The sequence below is a fragment of the Gallus gallus genome, chromosome 2, assembly GCF_016699485.2.
Source record: "Gallus gallus isolate bGalGal1 chromosome 2, bGalGal1.mat.broiler.GRCg7b, whole genome shotgun sequence".
NCBI lineage: Eukaryota > Metazoa > Chordata > Aves > Galliformes > Phasianidae > Gallus > Gallus gallus.
In genome coordinates this window covers 114,085,534-114,101,316 of record NC_052533.1, presented here as the reverse complement: position 1 = coordinate 114,101,316, position 15,783 = coordinate 114,085,534, and the positions used below count along the sequence as shown (strand labels likewise).

Below are 15,783 nucleotides of genomic sequence, written 5' to 3'. Positions count from 1 at the left end.
GTTTTCCTCGCCATGACTCCCAGTCTCCCTTCCAAGAAGGCCTCACACATGGCTGGAATCCCCTTTGCTGTCAAAAAACTAGCCTTGTTTTAAAAGCAAGCTCACTGGCTCCGTAAAAATTATTGCAGCCTAGTGGCCCCAACAACACAAGCGTGAGTTTGATATCTCACGTTTTCTGCTTTTCTGGTTCCTTACACAGCACATTATTTTTTGTCAAAATGAGCTGCAGTTTTCAGGTGGCTCTTAGGATTGCAAGAAAGCAGTAAGGCTTGACCCAGTGTGTGTGTGTGTGTGCAATACCTCAGTTCCCAATAGTTCCAGACACCAGGAGCGCATCCTGTGGCAGTGCTCCCGTGAAGTGAAGAGCTTCATGTTTTTCTGTTTTGTTTTCCTTTTCAGACAGTTACAGTTCCTATCTGACAGTGCCTTTTTACATCAGTGGAATTTATATTTCAGGAAGGGATTATTTTTTAAGGAAGAAGGGGTATTCTGGGCTTTCACTTGTTACTGTGCTCCTTCAGATGATGCAGTAATTTAGACCAAAAAAAATATGCTTCCTTTCACAAAAACTGAAAAGAAGTACTTCCCAGTGAAAACACACATACAGCTGCCTTTAGCCTTGTGGGAAATCCAGGCCCTTGCCATTTAGAGAAAAAAGCATGTGGTCATCAACATCCAAAGTTGTATCCCCTCCCTTCCCCTTGTCCCTTTCTCGTAGACCACTTCCCCTGCTGCTGTTTTTCTTGACAACCAGACCCTCAGTGTGTGGTTTTCAGAGCCGTTTATCTAATGGGTAGATCAGTATCAGTGTGTTTTATCATTGTGTTATTTGGGTTTTTTAATCAGTTGAGGTGGTTTCTGTCTGACTGACTTGTTCCCAGCCAGCTCCAAATGGCTGCTGCTATAGCAGATGTATGCAAAGCAGGACAAATGCTAATGAGTGACCATAAGCAAGAAGTGTCTGTCATTTTTATTCAAAGCATGCAGGAGGATTTTGTAAGTGGTTAATTTGCCGTTGACTGAGTGAGGGTGCCAGATCTCCTTCATTCAAAAACATGAATTATCTCTAAACAGTGATCCTGCTGCTGGAAAATAGTCGGAAAGATGTTCAGTTTATGGAATGCAAGTTAGAAACTCAACCTCAAACCTCACTTGAAAGCTCATTCTTTATGATGGTCAGTCACTGGCAGTTGCCTAGCTTTGCTCACTGCTTCTGGAGCAAGCCATATGAAGGTCAGATGTGGCAAATTAAGCAGCAACGATCTCCACCTGAAGGGAAAACTGACTGCAAAATACTGGGTCTGCTTTTTAAATAATGTGCATCACTGGCTGAAAAAAAAAAAAAAAAAAAAGGATAGATTTTGCTTTACCTTGCAAGAACAGGATCAGTGCAATGCATTAATTTATTCATAAGCATTTGTGGATTATCCTTATTCATGATGTATGTACCACACCAAGCACATATGATGCTTTACAAGAAATTGTCCTTTCACTAAGGTTCATTGTCCCTGCTACAAAGCAGTCAAAATCTAATTGCAATCAATACAGGCCAGACACTCTAGTGAATGAGACATGGAAGCTGAAGGAGCTTGATGTAAAAGGGCTGAGCTAAGTAAGTAGTTTTCTTTGCAGGGAAGCAAAAGTGGGTTAATGACACTTGAGGGAACCATCTGAAAAGAAAAAGCTGTCAGCTCCTTGTCATCCTCTTTATTTTATTTTTTGGGTTTAAGAAGCATCGCTGTCATGCAAACAAAGCCACTCATACAACTGTTTTGTTAGATACCTCTCGCTCACTCTTTCTCTTTGATTTTCAGAAGTACAAGTTTGATCGTTACATAGAGAATGGCAAGAAGAAAACTACATTCTACAAGGCAGGAAGAAAACTGAAGTATTTCCTAATGCCCTTTGGCTCTGGGATCAGCATGTGTCCAGGGAGGTTCCTCGCAATGAATGAGATGAAGATGTTTCTTTTCTTACTTTTGGCTCATTTTGATGTAGAACTAGGGGAAAACAAAGCTGTCAGACTTGATAACAGTCGTATGGGCCTTGGTATCCTCCTGCCAGACACTGATATTGCCTTTCGTTACAAGCTGAGGTCCTTAAGAAATTGAGCAGTTGCCTCTGTGCCTTCTACTAATCTCAGTGTTTGCTCTGTTTCCTCACTCAGCTTTGTATTTTTGAAAGTGTTTGCTTTTACCCTCCCTACTTTCACCTCCTTCCTTTTTTTTCTAAGGAGAAAAGCCCTTCGACTGGAGGTAGATGACAGACACAGGGACATAAGAACCTCTATTTGTCCTGCCCATCTTCTGCTGAGGTGAGATGACAAGAACTTGGCTGACTATACCATGCCAATGTGAAGGATCCCCATACTCTTGGCTCTGAGTTGTGTAGGGCCTGGGGGAAGATGATGTCAAGCTGAACCCAGGCCATCATATTGGAAATGGGCTCAGTAGCCACATACAGGGAAATACTCAAATTCTTCAGAAACCTGACAGTCCAGATACACGGCAGGCACATTGACAGAGCCAAAAGACCTCCTACCATCACTGTGCCATGAGGTTCCCCCTTGTTGGATTGAGAAGTCACCCACCATCAGGAAGCATGACTGCATCTGCTTGTAGAAAAATAATAGTGAGAAAGGGGGGTCTTAATTCTAGAGGGTGAAAGGATTTTTTAGAGATAATTATTCTAACTTTGTGTTTACTCTGTTCCCTTTTATGAGTGTCTTAGTCCTTATCTGGGAGATGTAATGGAAGCTATATGAAGTGGAGGTGATTTACAAAATTTGTGATTTTTCCTGCAGCCAACTGAAGTCAGAGGGGAGGTTCTGTTGATTTTAATAGGTTCTGGATCAAGCTGAAATTACCTGTTTGGGTTTTTGAGCCAAAAAAGTATACTCTTCAGGGAGAAAAATTATGAGCCTATTTGAAATGATTCCGTCATCTCAAAAATTACCTTATGTTTGTCTTACCATTTTACTAGTAGCATATCTGTGTGTTTAGTTTGACAATTTATTGTGTTTGTTAGTTTCTCCATAAGGGCAAAAGAATGAGAGGGCTTCAAGGACAAGTGTGGTGTCTAAAACTGCTTTTTAATAGTATTTTAATGTGCCTAAGCTGTGCATAGGCAGACTAGTGTGACCTCTGTTTGGAAACAAAATTGTCTCTGTGCAAGATGGAAAACAGGATCTTCTTTGGGGCCAAAATGTGAGCAAGTGAAAACACCAGGCAGCCACAGCAGTTGACTGCAGGTGGGCTGCACAGCCTGCTCCACTGGGTGATCCTGTTTCAAACATGATTTTTTTTTTGCTGCACAGTATACAGAATATAAAATTTTAGACCCTATCTAGGACCTTGTCTTTAGACCTCTCTACTGAGATCCTCTCTCACTTCCGAGATCTCAATTTAGTCCAATCTCAATTTACCATGAACATAACTGTAATGGGAGACCAGCCATGTTTGCTGGCCTTGCTTTGTGTTCCCCAAAAATTCTTTTGGGGAATTTGAGATACACCAAAAATTTGAGATACACCAGCCTAAGTTCTGCCCACATTGCCAGCTGATGAATAACAGTGCTCTGCATGGTGCTCCCAAGTGTCCCGTCATCGTACATAGAAGTCAGATTGAAAGAAAGGTTAATAATCGCTGCAAGTGTAGGTTAGTTTGTGCAGTAAACCCTTAATCTATTCTGTGCCAGAATTTGCAACTTGCTAAGTAACAACCACAGAACTGTTACCCTTGTCTGGACACTGCCAGATGAACTGCCGGCTCATCTGGTGTTGGAGTATCCAGCAGCATTATAGAAACTTCTCAGTGAGTGCAGAACAAATCATTAAAAATATTGTTTTTCTCAAGTATTTCATTGTCTGCATTCCTGTGTTTCAGAGTGTCCTGCTCTGACAGAGTTAATGATGCTCAAAAAAATTACCTGACACTCTACTCTATACAAAAGACACAAAGTTCTGCAAACTTCAGCTGGATTTGTCAGAGCCACTGGTTCATTTTGAGAATACTCAGCTGAAATCTCTTGTGCCTCAATCTTGCATGTCTTCCAAAATCAGAAGGTTTACTTGTCTCGTAAGCACTTGATAGCCTATGGATGGAAACTGCTATGTTCATGCTAAGGTTTAGAATTATTTGTTGTTACTTGTGTAGAAGACTGTTTAGTTATTCATGTAAAGCACATATCCTAAATAAACGTCAATAGAAAGGCTTTCAGACATTGGCACAGCCGCATTCCAAATCCTCTGAGTAGAAAATTGTATTTTTGTGAGATGCATTGGATGAATATTTTCACTTCATATATAATATCAATAATGTCGACAGTGTTGGAGTACAGTTACATTAAATGGGCTTTGCGGTTGATTAAATGCCTTAACTTTGCTTCAACGTTTAATCAACACCAGAAGCTGATTATTGCGTTTTGTCACAGAACAAAATTTGTTTCTACGGAGAGATTCTTGCACTCAGGTTACTTACTGCTATACTTACTCAGTAGGAGCTACTCTATACTCGGCCATAGTTCACAATCCAGTTTGGACATTAGAGCCTTTTTTATTGAGAGAGGAAATGCTGATATCATTACACTCTTGACTGTATTACATTATTGTTTAAATGTAAGCTGTAGAATGTCTCATGCCACAGTTAGGATAAATCTTCCTTTGGCATCCAACTTTGAAACAAACCTGAAGCAACTGCAAAAATAACAGTAGGTATTTGTTTTAAGCATAAGACTTTTTTTTTTTTAATTAATAATCTATTGTTAGGATTTTGAATTAGTATATCACAGGCTGCTGCATAATTTAGTGGGACACTCTTGTGCCAGAAGTACACGCAGATCATTAGTAATTTCAGATTAATTGCTAATCAGTTTGTACAATATCTGTCTTGGAATTAAAAGGAGATCTAGATTGTTTCTAAACCAGTGAATTAAAGTTGTAGGCCTCGCTTTTTCATTAAAAAAAAAAAAAAAGGAAAGAAACAAGGTGTCAAAGTCTTTCTGGGAGCTGAAGGAAAGCTCTGTGAGGGCGCTCAGAAGCTGCGCCTCAGAGTTGGCGACCACACCTCACACCACACAGGAGGACAGGGCTTTCGTGGTATGAAGTCAGCCCATTGCACTTCTTGCTCAGGAGCCAAAATGACGGAACTTGGAGCAAGGGCTGCCCAGGTCATGCTGGAGTTGTGTCCCTGGGAGCCGCCGCTCCTGATGGATGGCTTTTGCTAGCGAGCAGTGTGTCACTGAGGTGGGGTCTGCATCCCTTTGCAGGCATGGTAAGGCTCACTGCTTTAAAGTCAGAGTGTTAGAGCAGGAGAGAGGAAGCATTAGGCCTGGTCATCCTGCTGGTTCACATACTCTGCAGCTGAGCAGTGACCCTGTGAGTCAGCAGCCAGCTGACTGGGAGCAACTTGGTCTCCTTGGAACAGGGAACAAGGCCCGTGGTGTTGGTATTCCTGGTTGTTAAGCAGCAAAGTGGGACAGGCCTGCAGCATCCCTAGGGGCCTGGCTGGAGCCAAGATGGCCACAAAGTGCTGCCCAAGGAGGAGGGCCAGCTTTGTGTGTTTGGCCGCAGCACCCAGGAGGCACCAGCTTGGTGCCGGTCACTCAGGCACTGTGATGGCTAAGCCACTCATGTAGAAACCTGCAGTAGCTGCGTTGGCAGGTGGTCAGCTGTCAGCCATGCAGGGCTGGCCTCACTGCTGACCAGTGGGACTGGCCAGAGGACTCTGTGGGTGCCTCCAGTCTGCCTTGGGTGACATGGGGAACCCGCTCCTAAGTGTTACAAGTGACTGTGCTGGGCTGTACTGGCCTCCAGTGATAGGCTATCACTGAATACAGTTATACTGATACTGTCATCTGCTGTTAAGGGGGAAAAAAAAAAAGTCATCTTCTTTTCTGATACAAAACAGGTTTATTAAATCGGCGTGTCCCATTTGTAGCACCCGAGCAGGAAGGTGAATTCATCATAAGCTAATACAAAATGTGATATTTTTTTTTACCACTATTCTTTTAATATGCACTTTGCTCTGCACTGTCACGCACTGTTGCTGTGCCCCACCACCAACTCACTAACCCCCTCTGTGTCTCAAAGGATCGTGCTGCTGCTCTAAGTGCACCTCTTTGCAAATTTGACTTCCACATCACTGCCAATACGTTGTAATGTAATAACCTAAAGCCATGTTAGAGTGTAAGAGCTGTTTAGAATGTTATGCATGTCACCGGTTTTGGCATTGTGCTTCTTTTCCTTTTTTATTATTTTCCTTCTTTCTTTCTTTCTTTCTTTCTTTCTTTCTTTTCTTTCTTTCTTTCTTTCTTTCTTTCTTTCTTTCTTTCTTTCTTTCTTTCTTTCTTTCTTTCTTTCTTTCTTTCTTTTTTGAGTGATTGCTGATCTGCAAGTTTCTCTTGCAGAATTATAAATGATCTTTTATGTCACCATTATTGCACTTTCTGTCATTCAGAAGATTGTGAATTGCTCTTAATTGCAAAAACTGACGTTTTGTATATGGGTGGACAATGGTTAGGCTTTACCTTAATAGTTAATATCCATCATTAAGGCTCTTAGGTCGAATAAGATACGTTGTGAATTCCTAAGCAAGAAAATTGAAACTTCATTATTTTAGTAATCTAACATCTGAAGTGATTTTTGTATTTCAAGGACACATAAAAATATATCTATTTTAATACTGAATGAGTGTCTGCGTTGATTTTTTTTCCACCTTGCATTTGCACTTTTTCTCACAGATACACGACTATTGCTTTCACTTTAAAACACAGCACACAGCACTTTTGTGTTGCTTGATCTTGGAAAGTATTTCTGTAAGGAAGACAAAAAGAGCCTTTCATTCAGCACTGGCATGCAGCATCTCCTTGGAATTTAGGAAATGATCACTTCTTCTTTACCCCCCCCCTCCCCCCATCAAACTAAAGCAGGTTCCTATCAGGATGAATGTGGGACCTTGGACATTTTTAGGGCATTGTCCAGAATCAGAATAGAGATACGCATTCCCAGTATAAAGATTGCTTCCCAAATACAGCTCCTTGTCCTTTCCTTTTGCCAAACCTCCGTGCAGTAGATGTATTACCTGCTATTAAATACTCTGCCCTCTTAGATCATTCATTTTAGGAGGAGAAAAGGTCGAAAATTGTTTCAGTGTACTGCACTGCACCAGCAAAGCACAACTTGGCTTTCCTAAGCAGCCCTGTCGCTGTGAATTCTGCCAGTAGCTATTTCGTACACAGCCTAAAGAGATCCCTTTTCTTCATTCCGTCATGCAGAGATGTGTGTGAGGTGTATCTGGGAGGACTGCTGGAGATACGTTGCACAGAAGAGGGACCTGCAGCATTTTTCTGCCTTTACTACACATGGTTGTAACTTTTTAATTCCATCGCATCCAGATTATTCCAAAAGTTACTGACGTTCAGTAATAAAAAAGCGATGTTATTTGAATATTCGGGATATTATATATCCTGAAGGCCACCCTTCTGCGTGAGCATTTCTTTGTGGTATGAAAGGCAGTTTGGGGGGGGGGGGGATTATAGCAGTTCCTGATACTGTATTATGTCTAATGTTTGGACCCCAGGTGCTTTTTTGATGTTACTTACATCTCACTTTATTTTAAAATCGAGACACCAATTTATGCATGACATATGCTTAATTCATATGAATAGGGCTGTTTCAGCTGTCGGACCATAGCCAGCGATGTCTTTTCCTGCTCATTGCCTGAACATGTGTGTGTACCACGGCCAGCCGTGTCCTGATACCTGCAGCACACCGGGAAGCCGGTCTAATTACAAAAGCACTGCTTACAACTTCACCTGTACGCTGATGCTTAGTGGCTATATTCATAAATGCTAGTAAGTATGAGTAAGTGGTTGCTGCATACAAAGAAGCAAATATAGAAACGTTTAAAAATGCGATTTCTTTTTTCACGTGAAAGCAAAGAACTAAAATGTAGTGGGAATCATAATCCTCATACAACACAGCGCTGTGTCTGTGGTGTGCAGCAGGTTTCCCTGCGACCTCAGGTGCTGAGGTTGTGGTCACACACCTCCTCTCATACCATCAGTGTGCTTCTCTTCCCAACTATTTGCACCAAAATAGAGTCAGAAGAAGTCTGTCCCTGCTATGAGCACTGCAGGATGCTCTCTTGCCATACTGTGTTACACTGCCTGTATTTTTTTTTTCCTTTAAACAACACTTGTTATCACAAGAAAGTTGATCGCCAGTCTGGGCTCTGGCTACTAAGGGGACAGTAAGGAAATGCCCCGTGGTGACTTTTGCCGATGAACTTCTGCATCAGCTCCTCTTTCCCCCTACCCCCGTCTTCCCAAGAGTTCAGCCGCCAGCCTCCCGCAGGCACATTCCCACGCTGCCAGCCAGTGAACCGCCCGGCTGCGGAGCGTGTCTTCCCTCGCCTCCCAAAGAGGGACTCTTCCCGGCAGAGACTTCCGAAGCCGCCGTGGACTTCGGAAGCCGCTTCGGACGCGCAGCGGTGCGCCCATCCCGCTGTCCCCGCTCCGCGCCCCGGGGCTGAGCCCGTCCGACCGCAGCCGTGCGTGCCGTGCTGCCCGCAATCCGACTCCCGGTTCTCGGCGCTCCCCCGCTCTCCAGAGCCCTTCAGAATAAGCAGGGAGCGCCGGCCGCCCTTCCTAAAGCAGCCCGGACGGGGACGGGAGCCCGGGGAGGTTCGGAGCCGGCGGAGAGGAGGTTTACTCCGGAAAGGCGATTGTTGGCCCCTAATCCTCAATTAAAGGGGTTTGAAAATAGTATTAGAGGGGCAATCTGTTCGGCAACTTCTTGGGAGAAATAATTGTTGATTTAGATAAGCGCTGATCCCCTCAGTGTTTGATGAAGACGTTAATTTATGGCTGTCTGGCAGTTTATGGCCGTCTTTAGACGTTCAGCTTTGTCTCTGTTCGAAGTGTGTCTTTCTCTTTATTTTCAAACGGCAAGCAAACGGTTGTGTTGGAGCTAAACCGCATCGTTTTCCTACAGCATCTCAAATTATCCACAGATCACAGTTCTTACACGCGCGTGTATGAATTTAAAAAACACAGCAGTAAAGTGCTCGAAACAGACCATCAATTCACTTCTTCTTTTATGACACGTCTCGGAGTCGGGCTGGGAGGACAAGGGCAGCGGGGGAAGGAATTAACCCCTCCGAGGCTGCGGGACGGCCGCGTCGGGGCAGAGCCCGAACGGTCCCAGGGGGGAGGCGACGCGGGGACACGGGGCTGGGGGGTGGGGGGGGGGGGGATGCGAGGACACGGAGCTGATGGGGACGCGGGGACACGGGGCTTGGAGGGGGGGGGAGAGGGATGCGGGGATACGGGGCTGATAGGCGGACGAAGGGACACGGGGTTGATGGGACGACGCGGGGCTGCCCGCGGCTCTGGGCTCGGCCCTTTAGCTGAGCTGCCCCAAGTTTTGTCCCGCCCCGGCCGGGAGCGGCTCTGTTGGGAACCTCCGTCCCCTTCTGGCCTATGGGAACGCAAGAGACGCTGGAGAGAGAGCTGTGGGGTCCCGAGTCATTGATTTTGCCTCCTCACATCCCCTCTCCAGCACCAGAACCCGAGTGTTAATTGCTGCAAAGTTTCCGAGCACGTGGATAATTTACTTTGACTGCCGCGTTTTAATTAAAAGCAAACTTATTTATGTTTCCGATGTTTATATTACGCGATTTAATTACATTTAGAGACAGCGTCGCACTTCCTCCCCCCCCCCCCCCCCCCCCCCCCCCCTTCCACTCTAAATCACATTTTCATTAAAGGTTTTAATAAGAAAACTCACTTGACCACTATCCGTTATGCGGTCCCTCCATGCACACAAGTTCACTTACCCATTCATTTAGTCACTTACTCATTCCAGCAGATCCGCCGCCACTGCTGCTAGCAGGGATGTGAACACTCATAATTATTTGTCAAAGTCTGGAAAGTGTATTATCCCTTCTTCTAGTGGTAATTAGTTACCATAGCATCTAATACGTAAATGTGCCCAGAGCACACCATTAACAGTTAAGCGGAGGATTCAATTTAACACATGATTATATCTTTCATAAGTCATTACATTAGGAAAGCCAATGTCACTCATGCTGGGACCATTTCGGGCTCGGAGCCGGGGTAAGGGCCGGGGAAGGGTCCGAGGGGGGAGATGCGGCGCGGTGCGGCTGCCGACACGGGGGGCTCTTTGGAAGGGGCCACTCTCCTTTCTATCAGGCAGGCGTTAGGCGGGGCGGGGGAGGCTCTTCCAGCGCCGTCCGGGGACGCTGCAGGGGGACACAGGGGGTGGCAGCACCCCTCACCTCTCTGCCCCCTCGGAAAAAGCCTGGAGGCGACAAGCGAGCACCCAGGGCCGGCCTGGACGGCAAAGCTTTGGCTTTCCTCTTCCCTCCCTCCTCCGCCCCGCCGGCGGAGCCAGGACCGGGGAGCGGGAAGGAGAAACCTCGGCCACGTCCATCTGCAGGAGAGGAAGAAGAGAGAGGTCGACGGAGCGGCGCTGGGAGCCGCTCACCCCTCCGGCCCCGATGGGGAGCGGCAGCCCCCGCAGCCCTCGCAGCCCCCGGCCGAGCTCGGGAGTTCCTCCGGCAGCCGCCGCCCCGACGTGACCCCGTCGAGGGGACGGCTGCGGGCAGCCCTCTCGGAAACCGGAGGTACCGAGCGCTGAGTCTTGAGGCAAATGCCTCCCCGATGCTGTGAGCGCGCACACACACACACACACACACACACACACACACGGGCACGGGCACGCACCACGCCAAGCTGGTGGCGGTGGTTAATTCCTAATCAGAATGATGGACAGCAGAGACGGAACAATACAAACTAATGGCTGTGTTGCTGATCACTTTACCCCTTGATTAAAGACACCCAATTATGGCGCAGAACAGTGTCGTAATTATGTTCCTTAATCACATCCAGGAGGTTTAATTGCCTTAACGATGTGTTTCATTAAATGAATTTAGGTATTATAGTCGACAGTTTTCATACACAGTTGTTTTCAAATTAACATAATATTAGACATCGTCATGGAAATTGTTTTAATAATCATAATTAGACGCACCCAGCCTTTGTCTCGCAAATGCTGAGAGACGCTGCTCCCGGCGCCCGGGGGCTGAGCTGCCCACCCTCTCCGGGCCGCCTTCCCACCGCTCCGTGGCACTTTACAGTTATGTTTCCTGAAAAGTTACAGGTTCTGATTAATCTTTTCTGATGGGAAGTGGAGCGGAAAAGATTGATCCCCTTCCCCCCCCCCCCACCTCCCCCCTTCCCCCCCCACCCGCCCGGTGCGGGGCTGCCGACGGGAGCGGCGGTACGGAGGGCACCGGAGTGTGGGGGGGGGGGGGGGGGGGCGGCCCCAAAACTCGGCGGGGATGGGGAGAAGGAGGTCCGGAGTGGCAATCGGGGCCCGACGGAGGGGGGGAAGCGCTCCGAGCAGGAACCCCTCGTCCGGAAGCACCCCAGGGCTGTGGTGGGGGGGGCACTGGGGAGCAAAGGAAAGGAGCCATCGCCCCACACACCCCCTTCCCCCCCCCCCCCGCCCCCCCCCCACCCGTCCACCTCCTTAAATCTGGAGGTAAATGCTTAACACAGAGCACAGCGCGATTGCAAACGTTTGTTCAAAATATTTTAATAAAGATTCTTTCCGACATAGATACACATACAAACGATCGTACATTGCTGTCATAATCTGATTGACCTATTTAATATATATCACTCTTTACACATCCGTGACCTGCCAACAGATCCATCACGGCTCCCACTGCGCCATCCAACCTGACAGTCCGAATTTATATTATCTGCGAGGAGTGGGAAATAGCACGACTCGGGGTCGGGGAGGGAAGGAAAGAAAAGAATCATTACAAAATCCGGCTTTACAACTGGCAGAGAGGCAGCACCCAGCCATGCAAACTCAAGCGGAAGGCTCACTTTGGGGAAATAGCTCCTTCTTGCTCTTCATCTCCCCCCCCCCCCCCTCCACCCCCCCCCCCAAAAAAAAACCCCCACCCCACCTTCCCTCCCCACCCCCCCGAAAAAGAAAAGAACTCCACGCCGTCGGCAAACGAGCCCGAAGTATTTTCGAGTGTTTCAACTTCAAGTATATCATCCGCGGTCGGAAGGAATGATTTACGTACGCGTTCGAAGCGCCCCAAAAGACACCTCTGAAAGCACAGCGCCCTGCGAAGCGTTGGCGATATTCGCGTTAGCAGCTTTTGCTCTGCGCCCGGGTGAAGGGAACGGCCACCACCTGCCCTAACGCGAAGCCCTTTCCCAACTCAGTGGCCGAGCCACGAAGAATACACCTTTCCTGTCTTTTTTTTTTTTTTTTTTCTTTTTTTTTTTTTTGGACTGAAGCGATTTATTAAAGCTCAATTGAAATACAAAGGGATGATGCAACTCAAAAAAATCCAAGATGACCTTTCAGAAACCTCAGCAGCTCGGGTACAGCGACAGTTCCGGTTAGACGGTGTTGGCAAATAAACGGCTTTCAACACTTGGCACACAGTTTCAAGTTCATCCATAAACAGAATTTTTAGAAGCATTAGAAAGTAAACCGCACAGAAGGGCCCCTGACCTTAAAACACATGAGAACTACCGGCGGGGCGGGAGGGTCACCCAAAGAAGAACAAATAAATACGTCCCGTCTGTACAGCGCTGCGGGTGGGGAGGACGAGGTGCGCGCAGATCCCTCGTTCACAAACGCGGTGCTTTCAGCCGCACACGGAGGAGGGGTTCGGATCGGGGATTTTCTTTTTTTTTTCTTTTTTTTTCCCTTTTTAAAAAATCTTCCTCTCTATTTCTTTTCCTTTTCCTTTTCCCTTTCTTTTTTTTCCTTTTTCTTTTCTTTTTTTTTTTTTTTTAAACCACTCTCACCAAAACTTTGCGCATTCGCACGGGATCAAAGTTTCGAGACGCTAAAAAACACAGAGTCTTCCGTAAGCAATGCTCCAGTCTCTTTGTTTCTGCGAGTCGCTTAAATAAGAAGTTTACATTTCAAGTTGGTTTGTTTCCTGGCTCAGAATAATTATAATAATGCTGCTAATAATTAAAAACAAACAAACAAACAAACCAAAAACCAAACCAAAACCAACCTACGTTCTCGTGCCCTCTCTGATTCGTCCCATCCACCTCCGCTCCCCGTCACCGGGACCGCTCGGTGCTGGGCGGGCCGGGACACGGCTCCGCTCCCCCGTCCCCGCGTTCTGTCTCCCACCCGGCCGCTGTTTCTCAGCCGCCCCATTGTCCGGACGCGCGGCGGCCCCGCCGGGGCTCAGCCCGCGACTCCCCGCTGCGAGGCTCGCCCCCCGCCGCCCCTTCTCCCGCCCCGGCCCCCTCCCGCGGCCGTCCCGTCCCGGCGGAGCCCGCGGAGCGCTCGGAGCGGAGGGCGGCGGGGACCCGGGCGGCTCTCAGTCCCTCCGCCGCCCCCGCGCCCCCCGGCCCGGCCCGGCCGCGGCCCCCCGGCGCCCTTCCCTTCCCTCTCGTCTCCCCGGGGCCGCGGCGGAGGCGGAGGCGGCGGCGGCGGGGCTCGGCGCGGCTTAAGGCTTCTCCGTGCACTGTTTGCAGAGACTGGAGGAGACGCTGTTGAAGATGGCACATTTCTCCGGGCAGGAGGTGGCGGGAGGCAGCCCGGCGCTGAACGGGTACCCCGCCGCCTGCTCGTAGGCGCCGAGGGCGGGGTGCAGCGCGGCCGCCGCCGCCGCCGCCGCCGCGGCGGAGCTGGGCAGGGAGGCGGCCGAGATGGCCTGGCCCTGGTTGAGATAAGCCACGAGGCGCCGCATCTCCTCCAGGGCCTGCGCCTGCATGAGGATGTAGTTCTTGGCCAGCAGCAGCGTGGCGATCTTGGAGAGCTTCCGCACCGAGGGGCTGTGCGCGTAGGGGATGACGGCCCGCAGCTCGTCCAGCGCGTCGTTCAGGTCGTGCATCCGCCGCCGCTCCCGCGCGTTGATGTTGAGGCGCAGCGCCTTCTGCTCCTTGGACTTCTTGCTGCCGCCGTGCCCGTGCCCGTTGGAGCAGCCGCCCTCGGCAGCCTTCAGCCCCCCGCCCCCCCCCTCCTCCCGGGCCGCCGCCGCCGCCGCCGCCGCCGCCGCCGCCGCCCGCCGCCGGCGAAGCGTCGCGCGGGTCCCCCCCGGCGCCGCGCAGCAGCAGCTCGCAGCGGCCGTCGCTGTCGTCGTCGGGGCTCTGCTCGCCGCCGCTGCTCTCGGCCACCGAGCTGCGGCTGGCGCTCTCGCCGTACTTGACGCACACGGAGCCCGGCGGCAGCGCCAGCGGGTCCCCGCCGACGCCGGGCTGCAGCAGCGCCTCGGGCTCCGGCGCTTCGTAGCAGGCGAGCGGCGAGGGCTGGCGGTCGCGCGGGTGGGAGAGGTCGAGCCCCGGGGGCGAGCGGAAGGCGGACTCCATGCGCTTGGCCGAGGCGGCGAGGCTCTTGTGGAAGAGGTCCTCTTCCGCGGGCAGCCCCAGCGCCCGCTCCATCGGCGCCTCCGCCTCCTCCGCCCCCCTCAGCTCCCGGCCCGCTCCTCCAAGGCTCCTCCGCGCCGCGGCGGGCGGCTCCCCGGCGTCCCGCGGGCGGAAGGCGCCTCCCGGCTCCCGGCGGGGCTGCGCCGCGCCCGGTGGCCCCGCTCCGCTCCGGGCTCCGGCGGCGGCTGGCGGTGCTCCGGCGGCGGCGGCGGCGGCGGCGGCGGCGGCGGCTCCCGCTGCAGCTCCGGCTCCGGCTCCGGCTCGCCCTCAGCAGGCGCCGCGCTGGGGCATTGTGCGCTGCCAGCCGCGCCGCTTCCACCGTTTATCTTGCTTGGATTCACCTTCAAGAGATTTCCGGACCCATCAACCAGCAGCCGCCGCAGACGGGGGAGTCTTTTACATCATTATCTCGGAGAGTAGGTTATTATGGAGAAGAGTCGCCTGTTGGGACAGAGCTTTCTACCCAATCAGGTTAACGTTTTAATTAATAGGATTAAAACGGTAACAAACAATCCCAGGCGCTATCTGGCCCCGAGTCTGAATAGTTTCATTTCCCAGGTCTGCAGGCAGGCAGCAGCCCGAGCTTTATAAGCGGCGCCCGCTCCATTATTCTCGCTGCCATCTGTATACACAGCTTAACGCATATGTTTGCAAGACGTTGTGTCCTGTTAGTAACCCAACAACTGCCTTTAGCTTGACATGTGTGGCGACTTTCACTCATCAATGAGCACACTAAAAGCCCTACTTAGATCGAAGGATGTTCTTTGCCTCCTTCAGCAAATTGCAGCCCCGCGCCGCGCCGGAGCCGCCCGACTCCCGCTGCCTCGGCCGTGCGGGCGGAGGGACACCCTCTCCCCCCCCCCCACCCCCCCGGCAGCCCACCCGCCCCCCGCGTTTACATCCACTCAGAGCCCCCTCCCCTCCCCCCCCCCCCCCCCCCCGTTCCCCCCCCTCCCCGCGGAAGGGAAAAGGGAGAAAAAAGAGAGAGAACTGAGAAGCCCCGGCCCAGCCCGAGCCGAGGTGCTCCTGAGGGCGGGGGCGGGGGGGTCCCAGCCTTCTCCACCCCCACCCGCAGAGGGAGACCGAAGCGCGAGGAGTTTCCCCTCCTCACCAAGCAGCAGATTGCCGCTTCCCTAATGCTTATCCCCCCGTGTCCCTGTGGAAAGATAAATCCCCGGCATTTACCTCGGTCCGGGGAGGAGAGAGGGCAGAGAAAGCCTCAAACCCACCAAGTGAGACCCGAACCCACCAAACTTTTTTTTAAGACGGTCGCCCAACTCTTGACAGCGCCCTCCCCCTCTCCGTCCCTCCCTCGGGGCTCCGCTCCGTTGGCAGCCC

At 50.6% G+C, this 15,783-nt stretch overlaps 2 protein-coding genes across 2 annotated transcripts in view; one reads left to right on the top strand and one right to left on the bottom strand.

Moving 5' to 3' along the window:
• CYP7B1 (cytochrome P450 family 7 subfamily B member 1) overlaps window positions 1–6,685 on the top strand; it is a 123,586-nt gene extending 116,901 nt beyond the window's left edge. Inside the window, exon 6 of the mRNA XM_025147742.3 lies at window positions 1,815–6,685. Within this exon, the coding sequence (XP_025003510.2) occupies window positions 1,815–2,111 (297 nt within the window). The 3' untranslated portion in view covers window positions 2,112–6,685. The remainder of the gene's footprint in view (window positions 1–1,814) is intronic.
• A 6,077-nt stretch (window positions 6,686–12,762) lies between these two features.
• Window positions 12,763–14,635, bottom strand: BHLHE22 (basic helix-loop-helix family member e22). Its single transcript, NM_001396187.1, is given in 2 exon segments — window positions 12,763–14,039; window positions 14,041–14,635. Coding segments are annotated over 2 exon segments (933 nt in total). The 5' UTR covers window positions 14,461–14,635; the 3' UTR covers window positions 12,763–13,526.
• Window positions 14,636–15,783: the final 1,148 nt, after the last annotated feature.